At 46.7% G+C, this 25,642-nt stretch overlaps 1 protein-coding gene across 1 annotated transcript; it reads right to left on the minus strand.

Annotated features, from left to right (window-relative positions):
• Positions 1-14,060: 14,060 nt before the first annotated feature.
• LOC306754948 (mitochondrial carrier homolog 1-like) lies at positions 14,061-25,013 on the minus strand. The gene is made up of 12 exons (XM_079239126.1): positions 24,775-25,013; positions 23,420-23,504; positions 23,230-23,336; positions 21,199-21,261; positions 20,627-20,684; positions 18,583-18,634; positions 17,794-17,853; positions 17,615-17,708; positions 15,874-15,921; positions 15,727-15,794; positions 15,506-15,581; positions 14,061-14,517 (listed from the first exon to the last, which is right to left on the minus strand). Exons 1-12 carry the CDS (start codon positions 24,925-24,927, stop codon positions 14,443-14,445), a joined length of 939 nt encoding a protein of 312 aa, XP_079095252.1. The 5' UTR covers positions 24,928-25,013; the 3' UTR covers positions 14,061-14,442.
• Between the last annotated feature and the right edge of the window lie 629 nt (positions 25,014-25,642).

Raw genomic sequence — 25,642 nt, forward strand, 5'->3', positions numbered from 1 at the left:
ATGCTAAAATCATTAGCATGATAAAAAGACAACCTCAAATCTGATAACTCTTTGATTAGATCAACCTTTGACAAACTGGGCGTCCCAAGATCATTTCAGGAGGTCGCCACATCATTGTAAAGCAAATATTATCCAGTTTATTTGATTGTTTATTGATTTATGGTTTCTGGTTTCAAACTTTTGTTTTTTAGTTAATAGTTTTGCTCCTGGTGTCATGTTTCTGGTTACCAGTTAGTTTGTTTTTAGCTTCTCGTTTTTAGTTTCTACTTTCTGGTTTCTTGTTTAATTTTTCAGGTTCCTGTGTCCCTGGCTTCCGCTGATTCTAGTAAACACCAACATATGGGTTGAAAAAGTTTGGCAATCACTACATTGGGCAACTATTAAAACTATAACAGGAAAACGATTATAGAGTGATTTGTCACCTCCACCGTGTGCACGTTCACAAAAAGAAAGCCACACTCACTTTCACTGAGGATAAAAGGATAAAACTGGTGGACACAGGACATTTTCGGTGCAAACGTCACACAGAAATGCTTCTTGGCTGCGAAGGAAAGCTACATTTCTCCAACTTTCCCAATGAAACAACAACCAGACAGCAGTGGATGGAGTTTGTTTTTAGGAGCTGTGTGAAACAACAGATGTAGATGGAGATGGCATCGTGCTGCATGTGCCACATGTACACCTATTAACAGGGACACTTACAATTATTAACCCTTTCATGCATAGTGGTTACATAGTGGACACCTATTTACAAGCTTTTTCTTGTATATTTATGAATGAGGAGGGTATTATTTGTAAATAAACCACTTCAGTGGATCTATCTATCTATCTATCTATCTATCTATCTATCTATCTATCTATCTATCCATCTGATGCATTTCCACTCACTGGAGAAAAATAAATGTATGATATAACTGAACATGATAGTTATGATGTTCATCATATCATAGATAGATAGATATGATCATATCATAGATATGCTGATAGTGATGAAACAACAAAGTGTGTTCAGTGAGAGGCTTCTTCAGGTCCGCTGTAAGTCTGAAAGATACAGAAGATCATTGCTGACCAGCAGCCATCAGCCTCCGGAACAAGACCTCATATTAATTATTTTATACTACAATATTGAATTTTCCTTTGGGGATTAATGAAGTATTTTTCATTTTCATTCTTTTTCATGATGTAATTACACAAGTTTGCCTTTGCGATAAATAGAAAAAGAAAATGATACTGTTATATTTTATACAACATTTACATATTATTATTAGGATTATATATTATTTTATAAATATATTATAGAATACATTAAAACAAATCATAAATCATGATAAATTCTAAATATCACTAATAAATAATAAAGTATGATGGCATATATGTCTGTAGAGGTAAAATACTGTATTTAAAAACATGTTGCATTGTTTTTTTATTTACTTGTGCATGAGTGGAAAAACGGCGTTATTTTAGACTACAGCTGGTAGCGAGTGTTTACCAAACAGATATATTCTGCTGCTTTCGTTGCTGCCGAGTTGTTCACTCTCGTTGCCAGGGTCCGATCCGGGCTCGAACGTGTTCGGCTGGATGTTTGGTGTTAATATTTCCAGAGTAATTTAGTTTGTTTATCATTTCTGCCTGTGTTTTTATGAGGAAAACAGCTGATGTGCACGTTGCTGACAAACGCGCCAAGCGGTTGGCCAATCAGATGCAGCATGCAGAACAGGAAGGCGGGGCTTAGAGCAGAGCTTGCTGCTGGCAGATCTGAGAGGATCAATAAAAAAGTGAATGAAGGGGTTTGTGACAAATGCTTGGTTATTTCCTGCCCTTCTGGACTTGTGTATTAACATAAATCAGCCTGAAATGTGCACGGTCGAGACACTAAGGAATCGCTCCTTTAAGATCCCACCACAGCATTTCTACTGGATTTAAGTCTGGACTTTGGGCCGCTCCAATTCCTTCCTTTAGTTTGTTGGGAGCCCTTCAGAGCTGGACTTGCTGGTCATCGTCCTGTTGCAGAACTCAACTTGAGCTTGAGGCGATGAACTGAATATGATGAACACTTTTTTCATGTTTTTTTCCTTTATAAATAAAATCCCCATTTAAAATCAGCATTTTTTAAATTCTCTCAGGATTCAGAAAATGTGTGTGATGATCTGAAACATTTAGGTGTGACAAATTTGCAAACTAGTATAAAATGAGGAAAGGGGGAAATACTGTTCACAGCCCTGTAGGATTTATATGAGACAGTGATGGCAGGTTGCATTTCCCTTCGATAGCGACATGAGGTTTTCTCTCTGGGGTGATTTTCTGTGCAGCGAGCAGTAAAACAACCAGCAGATGCAACAGTCACATGGAAGCAACAGGAAACAGCTAAAGGACAATGAATAAATAAAAACAGGTAGCAGATGTTCAGCAGAGCTGAGAGGTGACCCAGGATAATGCCTGCAATGTTTCTGCACCATCTCCTGCAACCTGTCATTGTTTTTGAGGGAAAGGAAGCCGAAACAACAAATAAAAGACCTTTTGAACCCTAAGGCTTTTTGGAAAATGACTATTTCTCTGCAACCACAAGGTGGATTTGAACATTTTTAATGTCATATTGTAAGATTTGGCGTAATGTGTAAAATACAGTGTAAATGTCACTGATGAAGAAAAGGCCCCAGATTTGGGGCCTTCAAGGTTCTAAGGGTTAAAAGTATCAACAATAAACTTCCAAGATACCAAAAATAAAAAACTTGCATCGATGAGCCTTCCTGAACACATCATCACCATGGTAACCAAAGGACAGCTCGTCCCACAGTGAATGCCGAGGTGTTTATACTGACAGAGAGAAGTCTGCCAAAGACAAAAAGCATCTCTTCTCTTTTTCTGTGTTCATATTTCAGACTTGCAGCAGGCAGTGAATTCCTTCATCACACGCCTGTGATCAGCGACGACACGAGAACCGGAGTCGTCCATGAATCTGACAACGTTACGACCTACATGTTGGCTGCAGCTCTCAGATGTAAAACAAAGACAAGGATGGAGGGACATGGCATGGGGTGATCCAGTGGAAGAGTCTGTCACTCAGCCGGGCTACAAGACCGTCCTCCTACTAAATGTTATAGCAGATGAAAAGTCTGAATGAGAGACGATTGAAGGACCTGGTGGGTTGAAACTAAACACTGCAGGAGGCCGTCTGCATCCTCAACACCTCTGCCTGACCTGTGAGCCCACTGCATGATCCTGGACACGCGTGACTCCCTGGCAATGTTCTAAAACGACTTGATAACCCGGGAGGTCAGGACAACACGCCTAAAGTTGTCTGGAGGTGTGGGAGATGCAGATTCAGGTACTGGGACAAAGATGGGATCTTTCCAGAGTAAAAGGACCTTGTGATGCATGCTCTCAGCTTTGTGCTCCAACATGTTTCCATCTCCTTTCTCAGCTCTGTTGTGCAGTTTCTCCCTGTTAGAAGCAAATGTTGCTTTGGTTTCTTACAGTTTTGACCCTGTTTGTCACTTACGGTTTGTCATTGTGGAAAAATGAAATTTCCTTCTGTGGGACAAAGAAGCCTCACAAAAAGAGACTATTTTGGTTATATGGAAACGATTTGGCAGGAGATATTTATATGTAAAAACAAAGAAAAAGAAAGAAACTGAACTTTAGTTGGAGCCTCTCATGAGATTATCTCCCATCAGCCCAGCTGAATAAAACTCCTTTAGAGACACAGACGACTGTTTGCTAAAATCACAACTAATATTTCTCACTAATATCTACTGTAGGAAATTTGCAATTCAAAAATATTTATGAGAAAAAAATGCATAAAACTTTTCCTGTGATGGACTGGTGAGCTGTTCAGGGTGTACCCTGCCTTTCGCCCGAAAACTGCTGAATGAATGAATGAATGAATGAATGAACATAAAACTTTTGCAAAAAGAGCAATGATACATTTTCTTCCATGGGGTGCAGATATTTTTGGAAAATTAAAAACAAGAGCCTGGACACAGTCTGGTGAAACTGATCGTAGTGTCACCACGTTGTAATTCCATCCAATTAGAAAATAAAATGAGAAAAACTTCTAAAAGCTGCATTTGTTATTATATTTATGTCTAAAAACATTTGTGATTCTTTATGTTTTTAGCCAGTGTTGCGTAAGATCCCATCCTGGACCCCTGGACTACAGACCCCTGGACTAAACGGAATCCTTCTGCCTGCTCGACCTTCTTCTCTTCTGTGTGCAACTAAAATGAGACCTTCATGGTGCATCAGGACCAGCTTCAGGTTCAGTCATGCTGGACTCCCCTGTTGCAGATCCTGGTTGTGGTCTTCGTGGACCGGATCTGGAGGTGCAGTGAGGGTCTGACTGGCTTTTCCGGTTCCTGCAGGCGATGCGGTTTGGTCTCCAAGCCATGGATAGGTCTACAGCATGCAGGCTGTGAGGATCCAGATCTGGTGAGTTCCTCCCTGGAGTGGAGGAAGTTGGGTTTATAAGTGACGAAGAGGAGGAGAGAAGGACTGGTGCTTCATCAGGGCGTTGCTCTTGTCTGATGCAAAGAGGGAAATGTACAGATGATGTCGACTCAGCAGAGGAAAACCCACACTTGCGTGCTGGCTGAGGTGTTGTAATGGTTTCCTTTAAAGGCACCTCTGAGGTGAAACGCTGCAGACTGGAGACGTGTTGGAGCGCAGCTAACATCCTGCCTTCCAGACCAGAAGCCCCAGTCCTCCTCAAACCACGGACCTGGCAGCTCTCAGGTGTTCTACCTGGATGCTGATGGAGATTTCTCTCTGCTTCGCAGCTCCACCTTCAGACAAACGGAGACACAATGGCAGGAAATATCCAGGGAATCTGTCTCTGCAGCATGCTCATCTCAGGAATGTGCATGGCAGGTGCGTACTGGGAAACACGAATCACAGAGGAGAAGCTTCATCTACTGACTCCGAACTTCACCTGTCTCTGCAGGATTCCTCCTCACACTGGCAGTAACCTTCCCCATTGCACAGATCACTTTTGGTAAGTTGGGTTTTAGAGTCTGCAGAAACGCGGTGACTGGAGTTTGCTGGTGTTTGGATGTGATCTGGGTTCGGATTACACACCTCTAAAGAGGAGTTTGACTTTATTTGTGGAGTTAAAACCGCTTCCTGTCATAACGAAGTTTGGATAATTTACAAGTTTGATGTGACAAAATGAACAGGAATAAAAGAACGCCATGTTTGGTCTCCAGGTGACCGTTTCCATGGTGATAGATGCTTGTGTTTGTTAAAACATATCCAGGAGTCTGGAGTTGATGGTAAACGTTTGTTTTTTGTGAAATAGTGTTGAAAAGTTGGAGGTTTGATTAGTTTTGGTCGATGTTGTGAGAAGCTTTATAGACTGTAAAGCTGATAAATTTGGGTTAAAAGCACAAAAAAGCCGTTTGAAGCTGTGAGAGGATGTGTTTCTGTGGAAGATGAAGCTGGATGAGATAAAACATGGAAAGATGTTCATATTTTTGCTGTGAAATTCTACAATGTGCGTTAAAAAACTGGCAAACTTCTCCTCCAGCATCCACACGACGTCTGAGGACGTGCCAGCTGAGTCACATGATCAGCTGCCATCTTTCTGCCACCATTTTTACTACGGTGTCTCTGAATGGACAAACAGCTCCTCGCCTGTCCAGTCTCTTCTGTGTTTGGTATTTGAAGTAATTTCCATCTTTACCACTAGATGTCAGTCATTTCTACACGCTGAACCTTTAATATGCCTCCAGCTGTGCAACAAATGGTGGCTCCTCCCCGCTGGGAGTTCTGCACATGTGCAGACTCAGAAAAGATTCAGATTCTGATGTTCAGCAGCTTTCTCAGCTCCACTCTCCTTCCTACGGACTCGTCCCGGTTCTGTCACAGTGTAGAGAGGCTGGTAACAGGTGTGGATCCAGCTTGCAGCCAAAGAACCAACCGACCCCGTTACGTAGACCAGGTGTGGAAGACTCCGGTCCTCGAGGGTTGCAGTCCTGCAAACGTTTCCCTGCTGAAACTCAACCGACACCCGACACACATCAGAATTCATCAGCTGAGCTCAGCATCCTATTGATCCGACCCAGAACCAGGACTTCAATGGGTCCAGGACCTTAACGGTTCCGATGGAAGGAGAGATCCTCCCCAGAACCAGGACCATAATGGTTCCGATGGAGGGATGGATCCTACCCAGAACCAGGACCATAACGGTCCCGATGGAGGGACGGATCCTCTCCAGAGCCAGGACATTAACCAGTCCGATGGAGGGACAGATCCTACCCAGAACCAGGACCATAATGGTCCCGATGGAGGGATGGATCCTACCCAGAACCAGGACCTGAAGCGATGTGGGATCATTCATTCATTTTCTGAAACCGCTTCATCCGATGAAGCGTTGCGGGGAGCTGGAGTCCATCCCAGCAGCCATTGGGTGAGAGGCGGGGTACACCCCGGACATGTCGCCAGTTTATGGCAGGGCCTGCGCTGTGGGATCATCTGGACAGAAAACAGAAGAAAAGACAGAAACATCCAGAGGAGAACTTTGGATAGTCCTTCAGAAGTCTGGAGAACTGGTCCAGAAGGAAATATTTGGTTCTGGTACCACTCGTCACACCAGCCTTATACGATGTGAGGGAATAAACGGCTTTTTGGAGCAAAGCTGAGATATCGCCAGAATATTTCACTGTGCTTAAAACTCTTCTGAACAGTTTTCCAAACACTTCTTTGTTGACAGGTGTAATGTACATGCACGAGTGTCCAGTAGCACCAGTTATCCCAGTGTATGTGATGGTGTCCGGGATCTGGGCCCTGGTGATGATGGCTTCCTTGGCTTTGCTGAAGATCCTCTACTCGGCATCTTCAAGTCACACGGTGTGGACTGTGTGGATCACCATCCTCTTCGTGTTTTTCTTCGCCTGGCTCCTCTTCGGTTGGTCTCAGATGGAAATGTTGACATCATGATGAGTCCCGAGCTGCTTTTCCTTAAACTGCTGTGTGTCTCTGCTCGCAGGCAGTTTCCAGATTTATTCCATATATCCGCCCAACTATGAGAGGAACGCCACAAGCTCCAAAAGCACCAGCAACCCCAACAGCACCAGCAGCTCCAACAGCACCAACAGCTCCAACAGCACCAACAGCACCAACAGCTCCAACAGCAGTGCCTACAGCAAAGTCAACCTCACTTCTGAGATCCAGAACCTTCTGAAGCCCAACCAGACCCGGAGCATCAGCAGCAACCAGAGCCAAACTTTGAGCAACTCAAACAGGAAGATGAACAGAGAAGGTTCAACCCCACAGCCAACGCGCCCGGAGCCGGCTGCAGCGCCCCACTGCAGCAGGACCATGTACCTGTTTGCTTTGTGGACCACCACACTGGTCTACGTGGCTGTAGGACTCATCCTGGTGACCATCATCTGTTTATGGTTTTCCATGGAAGCTGTGGATAAGTTTGTCAAATATGTCACATTCTGAGTTCCAGCTTTGAGGAATGGCAGGAAAATTGGAGCTGTTTGGAGGAAAAGTCCCACATGGTTCCAGCCGTGTGTGATTTAAGTTAAGACTTTTTCTTCCAGACGTCTGACTCAGGCTGGACACGGAAACGTTAAATTGCTTCATTTAAAGTCAGTTATTTCAACACACAGCAAAGTTTAGGGACTTCCTGACCCCAAATAGAGAAGTGAGAACAGCCCTGAACATAACATGAAAGTCCAAATACAAACATTTAAAGGGATATTTCACTGTTTTTTTTTATGTGAGGTTGTGTGAATATACATTAGCAGCTTGTCTAAGAGAATGTGAGGACATACAGTGTTACAACCCTAATTTAAAACAAGTTGGGACACTGTGTAACATCTATAGACCGTATTTAAAAGAGATGGATGGAGCCTCCGTGACGTCACCCGTAGGTTTCTGAAGAGCTAAATTGATGCTCGGTGGGCGGTTCCTACCATCGCCATCTTGGCAGGGGCATGCGCGTCGTCTCGCCCGGAAAATACAAATATGGGGAAAGAGGTGGAGCTGAGAGGGGGGCTGTGAGTATCATGGTGGATGATTGACATCGAGCGAACTCTGAACTTTCTGTAGCTAAGAGCTAACCCGGAGATAACAGGAGCTAACCAGCTAACGGAGGTAAGCAGGCTAAAACTAAGTCACGTTGTTAACCGGCTAAAAACCGCGGCTGTTCTACGTTCTTCTAACTTGAAACGGGAGATCGGGTACCTGTCAATCAAAAGGACACGCCCCTAAATATGCCAAACTTTGAGATTAAATTACTTTTAAACAGGCAAGTTAGAAAAAATTCACTCCCCCCACAGTTGTCATGAGGGTAAACCTGACCTATTGAACCTAAAATGAATTTTTGTACCAGGTTGTAAACATGTTTATTCCTGCTGTGAAGTTGGTCTTTTTAACATGGGAGTCTATGGGGATTCGCTCTGTTTTGCAGCCCCTAGTGGATGAAGGAGGAACTGTAGTTTTATGCACTTCCACATCGGCTTCACTTTTTACCACTGGAAGTTGCTGCTTGGGTGGAACGGGAGATTCTCATCATGTGCAGCAACTGTAGGAATCTTCATGTCAATAAGAAACTAAATCTCTTGTTGAATTTATGGCAGTAAGAATTAAAGATGTTCGGGAGAAAAAAGGAAGTACAACCTTATACTTGAAGCTGGAACTGATAAAGTGGCTTATGATTGTTTTATTCCTGTTAAAAAAATAAAAAATTTCCACTGTGAACAACCTCTGTGATTCTGTCACGCTACTGACATTTAACTTGTTTGATATATTCATAAAAAGCACATTTACAGATAAAAAAAAAGGCAATAAAACTTCTGTTAGACAATAAATTATGTTCTTTTAGATTTTAAACAATTTTTTGATCATTTGATTATATTTTATTCATATTTTACATATTATTGCATCTCCAGCGGACCCCAGCTTGTCCTGTACATCTATAGTCTTACACAGTTTCTATCATATGCAAACATCTTCCATGCATTCTTTATGATTCATACATATTTATATTATATCATATACTGCAGCGGAAATAAAAAAATATCTCTTCTCTGTTAGGATCGGACAGACAGTAGATCAGACACCTGCAGAGACAGCCGAAGCTCCATGTGAACGGAAGAGCAGCTGGAAAAACATCACGTTACCCACATGAACCTGCTTAGTCCTTAGACTCGCATGCCGAGTTAAACAGAAGCTGATGAGCAGCATTAAAACCACCGCAGACTCCACGTTATATCAGCTGCAGCGTTAGAGTCTCAGACGTGGACCTTCCCTCTTAGCTCTGACGTTATGAAAAGCATGCAGGTCAGACGGTTCGGGTGCAGTCAGGAAGGTCGGGAACTGCAGCAGATGTCCGGACGCAAAGCCTCTCTGATGACAAAGCTATGCCTGACTAGCCGAGAGCTTCGTTTACCCTGACACTGATCTGCCTGTCTGGCCCCACCTCCACTCAGGACGACTTACCCAACGCCCACCCAGACCTGCTGCTGCTGAAGGTAGTTGTAACGCTGCAGATGATCGGCAACTTTAACCTCCTGAAAAGCTTAATTCCAGCTCTAAAAACTCTGCTAACGTGTCTCCTCTGACTCGGCCTTCATCTGAATGAATGCCAGTTTCCATGGCGATGAAGTTCCGGCTAGTTTACATGGAGATGAAGGGGGTTTTGTAGTGAAGTATCATCTCTTCCTGTCATTAGCTAAGTTGGCTTCCCGTCTTTCTGGACCCTCATGCTGAAGCTGGATACACATGTAGAGGTGTTTTACCCTGAAGAGGTGTTTTACCTGTCAGACCCCACAGGAAGACTGAAATAAGGAAATGATGTGATGCTCGGATAATCTCCGTCTCGTCCTCCGAGCCAGAAATCTCACGTGATCTAACAAACGCAGCAGAAAGACGGTAAAACCCCCAGAACGACTCGGTCTCTCCCCCACAGCTCCATGAGCTGCTCCTCCGGACCTTCACGGCGGCCATGCTTGTTACCGTTTCCTATTTCGCCAGTCGGCTCGCTCTCTTCATAGGCTCCGCCCACAAAGCCACGAGTCGTCGCCTTCCCCACACATGAAGATTTTTGGTCATAAATCACAAGCTGTCGTTGGGACAAATGTGCTCAGACCAGCGGATCATTTTAGAGGATAATTCAGATGTCTTCTGGCTTCCACTGACAGAACGTGCTTTTCCGCAGGAGGAGATGACGTTAATGCTTTCTATCGAGTTCCAGGTCACTTTACTCTGATACACAGCGGCACATGTGTGGGTTCTGACACGTCTGTAGGGACCCGACACGTCTGTAGGGACCTGACACGTCTGTAGGGACCCGACACGTCTGTAGGGACCCGACACGTCTGTAGGGACCTGATACGTCTGTAGGGACCTGTAGAGACCCGACACGTCTGTAGGGACCTGACACGTCTGTAGGGACCTGTAGAGACCCGACACGTCTGTAGGGACCTGACACGTCTGTAGGGACCTGTAGAGACCCGACACGTCTGTAGGGACCTGACACGTCTGTAGGGACCTGTAGAGACCCGACACGTCTGTAGGGACCTGACACGTCTGCAGAGACCCGAGACATCTGTAGAGACCCAACACGTCTGTAGGGACCCGACACGTCTGCAGAGACCCGAGACATCTGTAGAGACCCGACACGTCTGTAGGGACCCAACACGTCTGTAGGGACCCGACACGTCTGTAGAGACCCGAGACATCTGTAGAGACCCAACACGTCTTTAGAGACCCGACACGTCTGTAGGGACCCGACACGTCTTTAGAGACCCGACACGTCTGTAGGGACCCGACACGTCTGTAGGGACCCGACACGTCTGTAGAGACCCGACACGTCTGCAGGGACCCGACACGTCTGTAGAGACCCAACACGTCTGCAGGGACCCGACACGTCTGTAGGGACCCGACACGTCTGTAGGGACCCGACACGTCTGTAGAGACCCGACACGTCTGCAGGGACCCGACACGTCTGTAGAGACCCAACACGTCTGTAGGGACCCGACACGTCTGCAGAGACCCGAGACATCTGTAGAGACCCGACACGTCTGTAGGGACCCAACACGTCTGTAGGGACCCGACACGTCTGTAGAGACCCGAGACATCTGTAGAGACCCAACACGTCTTTAGAGACCCGACACGTCTGTAGGGACCCGACACGTCTTTAGAGACCCGACACGTCTGTAGGGACCCGACACGTCTGTAGGGACCCGAGACATCTGTAGAGACCCGACACGTCTGCAGGGACCCGACACGTCTGTAGAGACCCGACACGTCTGTAGAGACCCGACACGTCTGTAAGGACCCGACACGTCTGTAGGGACCCGACACGTCTGCAGAGACCCGAGACATCTGTAGAGACCCAACACGTCTGTAGGGACCCGACACGTCTGCAGAGACCCGAGACATCTGTAGAGACCCAACACGTCTGTAGGGACCCGACACGTCTGCAGAGACCCGAGACATCTGTAGAGACCCAACACGTCTGTAGGGACCCGACACGTCTGTAGAGACCCAACACGTCTGTAGGGACCCGACACGTCTGTAGAGACCCAACACGTCTGTAGGGACCCAACACGTCTGTAGAGACCCGACACGTCTGCAGGGACCCGACACGTCTGTAGAGACCCGACACGTCTGTAGGGACCCGACACGTCTGCAGAGACCCGAGACATCTGTAGAGACCCAACACGTCTGTAGGGACCCGACACGTCTGCAGAGACCCGAGACATCTGTAGAGACCCAACACGTCTATAGGGACCCGACACGTCTGCAGAGACCCGAGACATCTGTAGAGACCCGACACGTCTGCAGGGACCCGACACGTCTGTAGAGACCCAACACGTCTGTAGGGACCCAACACGTCTGTAGAGACCCGACACGTCTGCAGGGACCCGACACGTCTGTAGAGACCCGACACGTCTGTAGGGACCCGACACGTCTGTAGGGACCCGACACGTCTGTAGAGACCCGACACGTCTGTAGGGACCTGACACGTCTTTAGAGACCCGAGACATCTGTAGAGACCCAACACGTCTGTAGGGACCCGACACGTCTGCAGAGACCCGAGACATCTGTAGAGACCCGACACGTCTTTAGAGACCCGAGACATCTGTAGAGACCCAACACGTCTGTAGGGACCCGACACGTCTGCAGAGACCCGAGACATCTGTAGAGACCCGACACGTCTGTAGGGACCCGACACGTCTGCAGAGACCCGAGACATCTGTAGAGACCCGACACGTCTGTAGGGACCCGACACGTCTGTAGAGACCCAACACGTCTGCAGGGACCCGACACGTCTGTAGAGACCCGACACGTCTGCAGGGACCCGACACGTCTGTAGGGACCCGACACGTCTTTAGAGACCCGAGACATCTGTAGAGACCCAACACGTCTGTAGGGACCCGACACGTCTGCAGAGACCCGAGACATCTGTAGAGACCCAACACGTCTGTAGGGACCCGACACGTCTGCAGGGACCCGACACGTCTGTAGAGACCCGACACGTCTGCAGGGACCCGACACGTCTGTAGGGACCCGACACGTCTTTAGAGACCCGAGACATCTGTAGAGACCCAACACGTCTGTAGGGACCCGACACGTCTGCAGAGACCCGAGACATCTGTAGAGACCCGACACGTCTGTAGGGACCCGACACGTCTGTAGAGACCCAACACGTCTGTAGGGACCCGACACGTCTGCAGGGACCCGACACGTCTGTAGAGACCCGACACGTCTGCAGGGACCCGACACGTCTGTAGAGACCCAACACGTCTGTAGGGACCCGACACGTCTGTAGAGACCCGACACGTCTGCAGGGACCCGACACGTCTGCAGGGACCCGACACGTCTGTAGAGACCCGACACGTCTGCAGGGACCCGACACGTCTGTAGAGACCCGACACGTCTGCAGGGACCCGACACGTCTGTAGGGACCCGACACGTCTGCAGAGACCCGACACGTCTGCAGGGACCCGACACGTCTGCAGGGACCCGACACGTCTGCAGGGACCCGACACCGTCTGTAGGGACCCGACACGTCTGTCGGGACCCGAGACGTCTGTAGAGACCCGAGACATCTGTAGAGACCCGACACGTCTGTAGGGACCCGAGACATCTGTAGAGACCCGACACGTCTGTAGGGACCCGACACGTCTGTAGGGACCCGAGACATCTGTAGAGACCCGACACGTCTGTAGAGACCCGAGACATCTGTAGAGACCCGACACCGTCTGTAGGGACCCGACACGACTGTAGGGACCCGAGACGTCTGTAGAGACCCGAGACATCTGTAGAGACCCGACACGTCTGTAGGGACCCGAGACATCTGTAGAGACCCGACACGTCTGTAGGGACCCGACACGTCTGTAGGGACCCGAGACATCTGTAGAGACCCGACACGTCTGTAGAGACCCGAGACATCTGTAGAGACCCGACACGTCTGTAGAGACCCGAGACATCTGTAGAGACCCGACACGTCTGTAGGGACCCGAGACATCTGTAGAGACCCGACACGTCTGTAGGGACCCGACACGTCTGTAGGGACCCGAGACATCTGTAGAGACCCGACACGTCTGTAGGGACCCGACACGTCTGTAGAGACCCGACACGTCTGTAGAGACCCGAGACATCTGTAGAGACCCGACACGTCTGTAGGGACCCGAGACATCTGTAGAGACCCGACACGTCTGTAGGGACCCGACACGTCTGTAGGGACCCGAGACATCTGTAGAGACCCGACACGTCTGTAGAGACCCGAGACATCTGTAGAGACCCGACACGTCTGTAGAGACCCGAGACATCTGTAGAGACCCGACACGTCTGTAGGGACCCGACACGTCTGTAGAGACCCGACACGTCTGTAGAGACCCGACACGTCTGTAGAGACCCAACACGTCTGTAGAGACCCGAGACATCTGTAGAGACCCGACACGTCTGTAGGGACCCGACACGTCTGTAGAGACCCGACACGTCTGTAGAGACCCAACACGTCTGTAGAGACCCAACACGTCTGTAGAGACCCAACACGTCTGTAGAGACCTGACACGTCTGTCGGGACCGGGATCAGAGGCGAACCTGCGCGTGTGAACCGGGTTGGGTTCAGTTGATCATGGGAGAATATTTCTGAAGCTTTTATCTACTACAGGCTCTAAAGGATGGTGGAGCCAAACAGAAGACTGGGAAAGCTGAGGAGGAAGAGGATGACATCTCAGTGTGTTTAACGATGAAGGCCAGAAGATCCGGTTGGATCTCCAGACTTCCTGAACTGATTCTGCTGAATGCATCCCTGATTTCTGGAAAGTAGCAGAAGTTCCTTTGGCACTCCATGAGCGGTGCTGGTGCTCCGGCTACGTCTGGATGTCTGGTTGATATGGCAAGGAGGCGGCAGAGGGAGGGGGGCGTTTCAGACTGGGATGAGGAAGAACATCCCGGTGGCTGCTGAGGAGGATGAGGATGTCACTCCTCCAGGGACGGCAGCGAGGCCATGGGCACCCGACGGAAGAAGAAGCTGGATCCTCTGAAGAGGTAACCCTGACAGGAAATGACATCATCACCATCATCATCATCATCATCAGGTGAACTTCGAGGCCAAAAGTGTAAAAAAAAAAAAAAAAAAGCAGCAATAAAATCTTCATACATCAACATTTATTCTGCTAACCAGAGGCGGCAACTCCTGGTCCAGAAAGTAGAAGTCATGCCATGTTTCTGGATCTACCTGTACATTTAGAACAGGTGTTTTCACCAACAGGCTCATTTACCTGGTAAATGAACTCATTAAATTCAGCTGATTTGACTGGTCGGAGCAGCTGCCGGACAGGACTTTTACCTTCTGGACCAGGAACTGCCAGCTCTGGTTATAATAAATATTAGAGAGAGACAGAGAGAGATGGGTCTCTGCTGGGGATGACACACCTATACGTGTCAAAGATTAACAGGAACATTGATGTGATTAAAATCATATTTAGCATGTGGAGTTAAAAACTTCATGACAAAACTGCTATAAAATGGTCCAACATTCGTATTTTTCTCTGCTTTTTCCCATAAATCACTTAAACATCATCAATCCTGATCAAAACGACAAGAAATTCAATCATTTAAAGACGTTTAACCCTTCAGATTCCAGTTTAATTATCAGTAATTCTAATATTTTACAGCAGTTGTTGTGCATGGACACCAGACAAGACATGATAGAACAGCAATCCAGCATCTTTTCCATGCATCCCTGCTCCAACACGCCTGACTCAAACTGAGTCATTGTGCCAAAGTTTAAAGGCCGTTAGATTTATTTCATCTGAATCAAGTGTGTTGGAGCACAAATACTTTGTAAACCTGCTGGATGGTGGCTCTTGTAGGACTGAAAGGAATCACTATGTGATAGAAAAAGACATGGTTTAAAGAAAAAAGGTGGAAAAAGTAGATTTACTGCTAAAATTTACACCAGTTGCCAAAACCAGCATAAATGTTCACCAAGACATGTGAGGAAAATGGAGCAAACTGCCTGAGGGGGGGGGCGGTTTACCTTGTGGTTCAGGTGACTCCAGCAGTGCAACCAGGATTTATAGACAGGAGAGCGAGGAGGAAGACCTGCAGCCAGACTGACATCATAAAGCACAACCAATCAGAGTCGAGCATCAGGGCAGATGGCCGAACAGGTGATCTGTGCTGACATCATCTGCAGGACGCCTCCCAACAAACAGGTTGTCCTCCAGAACGAGCTGCCTGTAAACGGCGGCAACTCACCCACAGTTGTTGACCGTCATCACGTCAGCAACCAGCATGAACGGGTAGGTCAGAACACTCACTGCAATCTACAGAAACACGCCGTTAGCACAGCTGCTGACACGTCACAGAAGGTGGGAGAAATGTCGGCTTTGATGGAGAACTTACGCCCATCACAAACTTAGTGTAGCTTCTTACTGCCGAGGCCTGGCTGAACTGCAGGAGAAGACACAGAGAAGCACCTCAAACGTCTACGAATTCACCAGGTGGAAATCTGGAGAGGACTAAATTCAGATCTGCAGTCTCAGCTTTACTGTCCATTTTAAACATCAAACCAGAGAAGGTTGGGATGGTCTAGAGGAGAGAAACCAACCCGACGTTCCCTCTGACTGCAGACTGGATCACCTGAAAATGCATCATGTCTTTTCAGATTAATTAATTTGGTAATTATACATAATTATGCTGCATTTCCAATCTGAATTTCCTTTGTAAGGCTGGTGGTCGGGAGGCAGAATGCAGCTTCAGAAAAAAAGCTTCTGGGAGTTTTTATATTTTCTTTGTTTTTACATCAATAATTCATTTATTTACTATTATTCACAGATTTATTTATCACTTATTTCTGTTGATCATTAATCTCTTATTAGGGTTGTGGGGGCAGCAGTTGAAGCAGGGAAGCCCAGACGTCCATCTCCTCGGCAACATTTCAACATTTAATTGTATTTTATTCAATTCTATTAGTTTGATCTTATTTTTTACTGGATTTATTTTGTTTGATATCACTGTGAATAAATTCAGGTTTTCACATCCCTCCATCACCCCATCCATCCAACCATACATCCGTCCGTCTATCCAACCATCCATCTGTCCATCCGTCCACCAAACCATCCATCCATCCGTCCACCCAACCATCTATCCATCCAACCATACATCCGTCCGTCTATCCAACCATCCATCTGTCCATCCGTCCACCAAACCATCCATCCATCCGTCCACCCAACCATCTATCCATCCAACCATACATCCGTCCGTCTATCCAACCATCCATCTGTCCATCCGTCCACCAAACCATCCATCCATCCGTCCACCCAACCATCTATCCATCCAACCATACATCCGTCCGTCTATCCAACCATCCATCTGTCCATCCGTCCACCAAACCATCCATCCATCCGTCCACCCAACCATCTATCCATCCAACCATACATCCGTCCGTCTATCCAACCATCCATCTGTCCATCCGTCCACCCAACCATCTATCCATCCAACCATACATCCGTCCGTCTATCCAACCATCCATCATCTATCCGTTCGTTCGTCCATCCATCCAACCATCCATCATCCATCCATCCGTCCGTCCGTCCATCCATCCATCCATCCAACCATCCATCCGTCCGTCCATCCAACCATCCATCCGTCCGTCCGTCCATCCATCCATCCATCCAACCATCCATCTGTCCATCCATCCAACCATCCATCCGTCCGTCCATCCAACCATCCATCCGTCCGTCCGTCCATCCATCCATCCATCCAACCATCCATCTGTCCATCCACCCATCCATTATCTATCTATCCGTCTGACCGGCCATCCATCCATCCACCCATCAGTCTGTCCATCTGGAGCTGAAGTATTAGTAGTTAGATGGAAACTGAGTCTGTCTGGAGGGAGTTGGTTTCCACTGTAACATGGAAGCAGCTTAAACAGCCGTTAACTTGGTTTATTCTGGCTGTGTGGGTGCAGCTAACAGCGCCATCTACTGAACACAGGACAGACTGGTCTGAATCAGCGGATGACCTGAAACAAATCTGCAGCATTTTTACTTTCACTGACAGCTGGAATCTACGAGCTGCTGTATCAGTAAACCTGATGCTGAAAAACGTTCTCTTTCTGACATGAAGACGGTGGACTTACACTTTCATCCACAGCGTAGGTGTTAATAAAGTGTGCCAGGAGGTTACAACACCACAGGAACAGGACCTCTCCCAGTACATGTGGAATGAGACCACTGTGAACACACAAGCACCGGTCAGACTGGTGGGGGGGGTAAAGATGGAGGTGTTGGAGGAGTGTAAAGATGGAGTCTGACTTACACATATAATCCAGCTACACCTTCCTCCTTAAAAATCTTAATAAAAGAGCGGATCATCCCCCTGCAAGAGTCAAACACAGAGGAACTGGGAGAACGGACATGATATTCCACCATCGTTGGGATTCCCACGTCGGATCCAGAAAGATTCCTTCCTCTACGCTCTGCATGGTTGCTCCAGAACCGTTTCTGAATAAAAGCTTTGATCTAAACTCAAATATAAACATATTCTGGAATCAATAATCGCAAACTCTAGTATCAATACAGGATTTCTTCCTTCTGCTGCCACTTCGTGTGTAAATCTTAAACCTGCAAAACGTGGGATGGATGTGGGAACTCCGACTTATGGATCCAACTTTTATGTTTGTCAGAATTATTGATCAGCGTTTTAATAAATCCGTGGTGGGGGTCGTGTTTCAACCAGCTTTGTCTGTTTGCAACTTTATTTAAAAACTCCTGGAGGGATTTCCATGATGCGTTTCTGAAAACCGGTCCTGCTGTAAAATTAAATGTTGGGAATAATCCGGATCAGCATCTGGATCAGGAATGTTGTGAAGGATTCTTCCTCATTGTGAGATCGAACCATTTTCAGTATATCTGCATAGAACTCCACAATACATGGTGAGGAAATCCAGGAGACGTTCCCAACAGGTTTTCCAAGATGACAGATGTGGATCTGGACCTGAATGTTGCTGTTTGATGGGAACGCCACAGTTCCTGCTTTGTAATCACAAACCAGTCATTTGGAGATGTAGGAGAGAGAAAATACATTGAAGGAGTGACGGTGTCTCACCTGTACTCGAGCTCCCGGCCGACAAACTGGGCCATGCAGCGAACCGACACGACTGCCAACGACAAGACAACAGGTGACGAGATAAACAAGCACGGTTCAAGCTTCATGTCTCCTGTGTTTTCAGCTGTAATAAGACTGACGACAGCGCAGAGAGGACACACATGGACGGGGTTTGACCACTTCAGAGCCATTAGAAAATGGCAGCAGTTGACTGGTTTCAATACACCGGATTTTATCTGTTTTATGAGACTTTAATAGTTTGGTTTGTTTAAACAAGACATTGAGGTTATCACCAGGACATTTTACCAAACTAATGCAAAGAAAGCAGCAACTCATCTGTAATCAATAATAAAAACATCTCCTCTCTTTTTCTCTCTACGGGGTGTTTTCTGTTTTCTCTTCTTCTTGATTCTCTGTCTGTCCCTCTTCTGTCCTCTCCGGTCCAGCAGTACAAACTTTGTAACACAAACAATTATGTAAAATAAATAGAAAAATAAAAGAAGAAACCAGGATATCAAGGGGAGCATTTTATCGATAAATCCCATCAGAACACGGCATCCAGGAAATCATTCTGCTTGCTTAAACGCTGGACAAGACAAAAAAATAAATAAAATAAAAAAACATGTCACAGGTGTGTTTTTTAGTCTAACCTGCTAGGGGAGGAGCCTGTAACTATGGCAACGCTGAGTGTTTCTAGTGCCAGGGGTGCCCAAGTCCAGTCCTGGAGATCCACCATCCTGCAACCTTTAGATGCAACCCCTGTCCAGCACAGCTGAGTCAAGCAGCTGAATTCCTCTTCTGCATGTCATCCAGCTCTGCAAAGACCTGCTAACGAGACACTTATCTGATCCAGGTGTGTTGGAGAAGGGTTGCACCTAAAAACAGCAGGATGGTAGATCTCCAGGACTGGACTTGGGCGCCCCTGCTCTGAGATGATGAAACGTATAACTTTGCAGTGAACTGGGATGTAAACTCTGCACAGCAGAGCAGAGATGGTAACGTCCAGCATCTTTCCCAGTTCTCCGTGTCCGTTTCAGACGTTAAGGCGGATAAATGTGTTTCTGGAAAGAGAAAATGAGCGTGTCCATTCTCGCTGCATCCCTTGCAGCTTGTTTTAAGTGAGGTGTCGTGTTACCGCTGCTGGAAACATCGAACCGGACATGAAATGTTTCCACCCGGCTTTTGGTTCGTCTCCCTGGTAGACGTCTGGGGTTTGCTGCTCGCTCTGGGTTAAAGCAGCACCTCCTCTCTCCTCATGCTCTGTTTTTAGTCTTAGTTTGTCAAACTGTCATCAGTAAATATGATTATGACTTCATAAGTGACTTTCCTCCGTCGACATGCGAGGCGAAGCAAGTTTAGCAACTTCACCAACGCTGTGACTCAAACTGCAAATTCAGAGAAGAGAATGAAGGAAAAAGACATAAAAACTATTAAAACCTGATCCTGTTTAAAACTCCAGCTTAAAGAAACAGAGCGGACCCGAACCTTCAAATAAAACCTGCTGAACTGCAGCTGAGGGTCTTTCACTGGATGTTCCAGCTGATCTGAGGCTTTCTGGGAGTTTCTTCCAGACAGGTGGAGCATAGAAGCTGAATGCAGCTTCTCCAGGTCTGGTCCTGACTCTAGGAACTGATAAAAGACCAGATCCAGATGACCTGAGGGATCTGAAAGGTTCATACTGGGACAGGAGGTCCTGAACCTTTCAGCAGCAGAACTTTAAAGTCTCTCCTCTGATGGACCGGCAGCCAGTCTAAAGACCTCAGATCTGGACCGATGTGGTCCACTTTCTGGGTCTTAGAGAGGACTGGAGCAGCAGAGTTCTGAATGAGCTGACTTCTGAGTGAGATCCATAAAGACCCCGCTACAGCAACCCAGTCCACTCAGGATGAAAGTCTGGACTAGTTTCCAGGTCCTGCTGGGACAGCAGATCTTTTCCCTTCATATGATCTGAAGGTGACAGGAAGCTGACGACGCTGTTGAGTCTGAGTCCAGCGCTACAGCAGATCTCTGGTCTGGTCGGTGGTTTCTAGGTCTGAGGACGTACCATGAAAAGGATGCGTCGCCACTCTGGACAGGCACTGGATGATCATCTCGTGTGAAGTCTGAGAAAACAAACCAGAAAACTGGAAGTCAAGTCCATCTGGACCAGGTCTAAGAAACATCTGGATCAGTGATGATCCAGTAGGGCTGTGACGACATGCTTTTGTCCCAGTTCGGTCTGATTCTGATTTTTTGGTGCCGATTCGATTTAAATTGCGATTCTCACAATTCTCCAATATTGCTGAATTTTGTAGATTAAAAACAAAGAAAAAATGTATGAAACTTTTTTTACTCGTCATTTTTCTACATTTCAATGAGGAAAAAACAACCGAGTAGCCAGACCATCATCCTGCTGCTGTAATGCCCAAGAAGACAAGTAAATAGATCAATAAAAACAGTAAAAATGACCAAATTTTTATAGTACATTCATCTTTTGTATTTGGAAAAAAAATAGATTTTTTAACAAAAAAAAAAAAAAAAAAAATCGATTTTAAAATTGTGGAAAAAAAAATTCTGATGTCCGATTTTTCGATTAGATTTTCCCACCCATATAATCCATCCTGAAGCCGGGCTCACCTCTCTGATCACTCTCCGGAGGGACGTCTGCTGTTCGTCTTTCTTCCATCGAAGCTGCACCTGCTGAGAAAAGAGGAGTAAAAACCTTCAGAGTAAAAACTGTTCCAGACAAATAAAAGCTAAAATGACACAACCTGCATACCCACAATCCTTCACTGTGCATGTGGAGATCAGTGCAGAAGGCTGCATACATGCTGCGATAAAACAAGACCTCAGCGGTTGTGCCGACATTTGCAGGGATCTTCTGTAAACGGTGGATCAGAGACCCGCACCACGGAGCTGACTGTCTCTGATGAACGCCGGGGAACCAGCTTTTCTGCACTACGTCGCTGGTTTGCTTCTTACCGGGAGAAATCACCATGGTAACTTGTGTTGAAAGGCTGACCTGCTCCGGAGCAGGTTATGCTTCGGATAAGAGATCAACGAGAATAAAAGTGCCGCCTCCTGACCAATCAGATCTCTAGGAAAAAGGCGGCCCATTAGGTCCACATGGCTGGCGGATAGTGGGAGCAGCTCAGAGGACAAGGAGCTTCCAGATGCAGGAAACAAAGTCTTGTCACTGAACTGGATGTTTTTGTTCCCGAGTCGGTTCAGCTCTGCAAGGCTGCATCTCCAGCCACACAAGGCCGAAGGGTCACGCTAATATTCCAACACAAAACGTGTTCAAACGCGGCGCTGAGCCTCAAAACAACTGAACGGAAAACACGAAGGAAAGGAAGGAACTGTGGAAGCGCCGTCTGAAACAGTCCTGTCTCTTTATCCTGCCCCATGATTTCACACTAGAAACACCAAGCGGGTCATTTTTACCTCCTTGGCTCTTCAAACACTTATATCTCTGGTAAAATAAAATCCCTATTGCTCCAAATTCATCACTTTTCCTGAAATGGGTCCAGTGAACTTCTAGTGAATCTTGGTGAGTGTGTGATCACAACAAAAAGAAACCTGAGCATAAATATCTAGAACCGCCAACGGGGTCATTTCTACCGCCTGATGAAACGCATTGTTTTCATCTGTCAGATGTTTTCGCGCCACTCCCGGTTGCTTAGTAACGCATGTGAGTTTGACAGCTGTCAAAGAGTGAGTAAGAGGGATTTATGATCGCTGAATTTAAGAAATAGATAAATATAAGAGATATATAAATGCCAAAGAAGCTTGGTTATTATTTCAAGAACTGAGTGACGGAGAGTCGGAGTGACGGAGAACTAGCTCTGGATGAGGTGGAGGAATCTGACGAGACGGTGGAGGAGTCAGTAGCTGGAGAAGGTGATGATCCGTCTCTTTTACCTGATAACGAGTCATCTAGCGAGTATGAGGAGCTGATCACACATCGCCACATCACACGTCGTGTTTGTATGCGAGTGAATGAAAAATAAGTTGAAGAGCAGCGTTTATTTATCTTACTGTAAAATTAATTAGAATATTGAAATAAGTTATTTTGTTATTTAATATACTATGTTTTTTACTATTTAGCTATTTTTTTTTAAAGTCTAAATTATAACTGTTAACATAATAAAAGGAATCAAACAACTTCAAAGCATCTTTGTGTTATTTGCGCTGTTGCAGCAGGGGGCGGTAAAAATTACCCTTCTCGGCGGTTCTAGTGTTAATGATCAGACTTCGGCCAGCATTTCTTAATGGCTGTTGCTACGGTAACGGTGTTGCTTGTGTCCCGGATGATGTGTTTAAATCCTTCATATGTGTGAAGAACTGTCTGCTGCTCTGCAGGGATTCTCCGTCTCTGTGATTGGTCAGACGCAGCAAGCCCCGCCCCTTTTAGGGGAGCGTGATGGAAAACGCTGCGTTGAATCACTGCGTGGATAACCAGCTGTGTCGTTCCGCTCGTCTGGACTGTGGCTGGGTAGGTTAAGCCAGAGATTTCCTGCTTCATCGTACAGAAGTCTAAACAGTTGTTTACCGTGTCACACTGTGACGCTTCCAGTCAGAAACTCACAACAACGGACTACATTTTACGGTGTTTTCAGGTTCCTTCAAACATTTTGGGGACAGATGTAAGTCTCGGTTCTCGCTTACCTGTTTAACTTTCCCCCTGACCACAGTGGAGATGGCGCTGGATATGATGCGAGGAGAAAGACCGCGGAACAGCCCCCGCTTTCCGTCCACCTCCACGATGTGCCGTGCTGCAAACAAATCCCCTTCCTGTCAGCTGGTCTTAACCGACCCAGTCAGACAGGAAGACGTTGGTTAACACCGATTCTCCTACCGTAGGAGAAGAAGCCAGGCAGGTATAAGACTCTTCTTCCAAACATGGTGGTTCCCACGGTGGGGGGAAGAGGTTCGTGTCCCACCTGGAAAGAACTGAGATTAAACACTGTTTCTTCATGTCTTCATCCGCCTGCTTCAAAGGATAAAACAGTAAATTTACCGAGGAATTTCCTTCCCGTCACCTGCAGATCCACAGTGATGCCCTGAAGGCCTGCAGACATGTACAGCGCTTCACTCCTTCCTGATTACTTGCTGTTCTCCATGTTTGTCACACTTTAATGCTTCAGATCATCAAACAAGTTCTAATATCAGATAAACATAACCAGACTAAATACAAAATGTTCATTTTTAATGGTGATTTATTTCCAAAATAAAATAAAATCTAATTAATTAATACAGAAATAAGCAAATAATTAGGACTAAGAGAAGCAAACATATCTGCTTTATGTAAACAAAACAAACAAGCCCACAGCTGAAATACCAAACTGAGAAAACTGTTTCTGGACACCCTGGAAAGTATTTTCTGGTGGGAGCTACTCTCTCCCCTCCTTTACAGGTGGGGTCAGAGTCACGGCTGGATTAGGACTCATCGCCTCCCTGGACTTTGTGTGTCTTGTTTGAGTTTGTGCTTCAGTGTACAAGGTTTTTTTTCTCTATTTTCAGACTGCATCATCTAGGGGCGCGGCCCGGAGTTACATAACCTTTCATCTGTTATAAGGCGGCGCCGGTAAAACTGGCTGCGTGGCCTGAGCTCTAGCTTGGTTCTGTATTTTTCTGTCATTAATGTTACATGTCTGTATGTCAAATGTTGGACGAGCTGGCTTGAACCTTGAATTTCCCCTCGGGGATGAATAAAGTGTCATTGATTTGATTTGATTATCCAATGGGCATTATGGGCCCACACCCACATGGGGCCCACATAGAGAAAACACCAGCAGGTTGGACATGAAACAAAATGTACATAAAAGCCAGATAGTTACACCAGTGTCCAGTGTTTTACTACTGGTACCACTGGCTGAGAGATGTTAGAAATGTTGTTTCACAGTGTATCATTCACAATTTTCCCAATGTTGTGGTGGGGAAGGGGGCCCTGGAACACTCTGGACCCAGGGGCCTCTGCACTTTTAATCCGGCCCTGGTCAGAGTTGCATCCCAGGTAAAGTAGTGCTGGCTTGCAGCTCAGAGTCCAGGATTACATGGATGCTACTGGGCTGAGACTGATAAACCACATCCATCCAGACACAGACTCAGACAGCCATGTTAGGGAGTAATAGTGAGATGGGTTTATACAGCAGGTTAAAGCAGCGTTTTAAACAACAGCGGCTGTGAGGGCTTGCAGCGTTATCCAGCTACCTGTATGAGCAGCTTGACGTAAAGCAGCGGGTGTGTGATGGCGGTAACTCCCGCTCCCAGCAGCAGCACGGCGGCGTCCACTTCCACGGGGGTCGCTGCAGCTTCCTGCTCCATGCTGACCGCCTCCACCGGCGGGTTTTCTGGCGCTTCCATCTTAAATTAGCACTAGGATCATAACTCGGTATGCGTACTGTGTGTTTATGTTCCTGTGAAAGAGCAGAGACGCTTTTTATTCCGGCTCCATAATCTGAAAAGGCTAAAAATAGCAGCACGTTATCTATCAGAGACCATAACACGGGGGCGGGGCCAAGCACGTGCCGTGACGCAAACGCCAACCATGAAACTAATCTGACGCAGACAGACGTTGACCATAGACATAATACACATAGACATCATATATACATAGACGTCATATAAACATAGACATCATATACATAGACGCTGCATAGTATCACGCTGCCTTTACGAGCTGACGTCTCATCGCGCCGCCATCTTGGATGGGTCTCCAATGCATTTATTTGTAACGGTGTGTTCAGACCTCTCTTTATATACAGTCTATGGTTCAGACTAAACGCGTTTTGGGCGTCAAAAACGCTCTAAACGCTTTTGGGCGTTAAAAACGCTCCTTCCGCGTTTGCCGCTTGTCTGGAGCGAGCGGCAAACGCGGCGGAAAAGAGAGGGGGAAGGCGGATCTTTCCTTCCGGTCAGTTTGAATGATGGCGGTGCAGTAGAGAGATGGCATGGTTTTATTTATTAAATAAAACTAGAGAACGTCGTTGTAGGACAGTGATAGTCACTGTTAATGCAACAAGAGCCGCACTCAGCCGAGAGCCGCCACCCCCCAAAAAGCAGAAGCAGCTCTTTGGTG

Source organism: Telmatherina bonti, assembly GCF_933228915.1.
Source record: "Telmatherina bonti genome assembly, chromosome: 4".
Taxonomy (NCBI): Eukaryota; Metazoa; Chordata; class Actinopteri; order Atheriniformes; family Telmatherinidae; genus Telmatherina; species Telmatherina bonti.

What these genes read in the sequence shown, in the direction of transcription:
- LOC306754948 (XM_079239126.1), bottom strand. Translation starts at nt 24,927, where the DNA reads ATGGAAGCGCCAGAAAACCCGCCGGTGGAGGCGGTCAGCATGGAGCAG. An exon ending in ACGTCAAGCTGCTCATACAG is followed by an intron (nt 23,505 to 24,774) that starts GTAGCTGGATAA and finishes AGTTCTTTCCAG; the next exon opens with GTGGGACACGAACCTCTTCC. An exon ending in TCAGGGGGAAAGTTAAACAG is followed by an intron (nt 21,262 to 23,229) that starts GTAAGCGAGAAC and finishes CTCTTTTCTCAG; the next exon opens with CAGGTGCAGCTTCGATGGAA.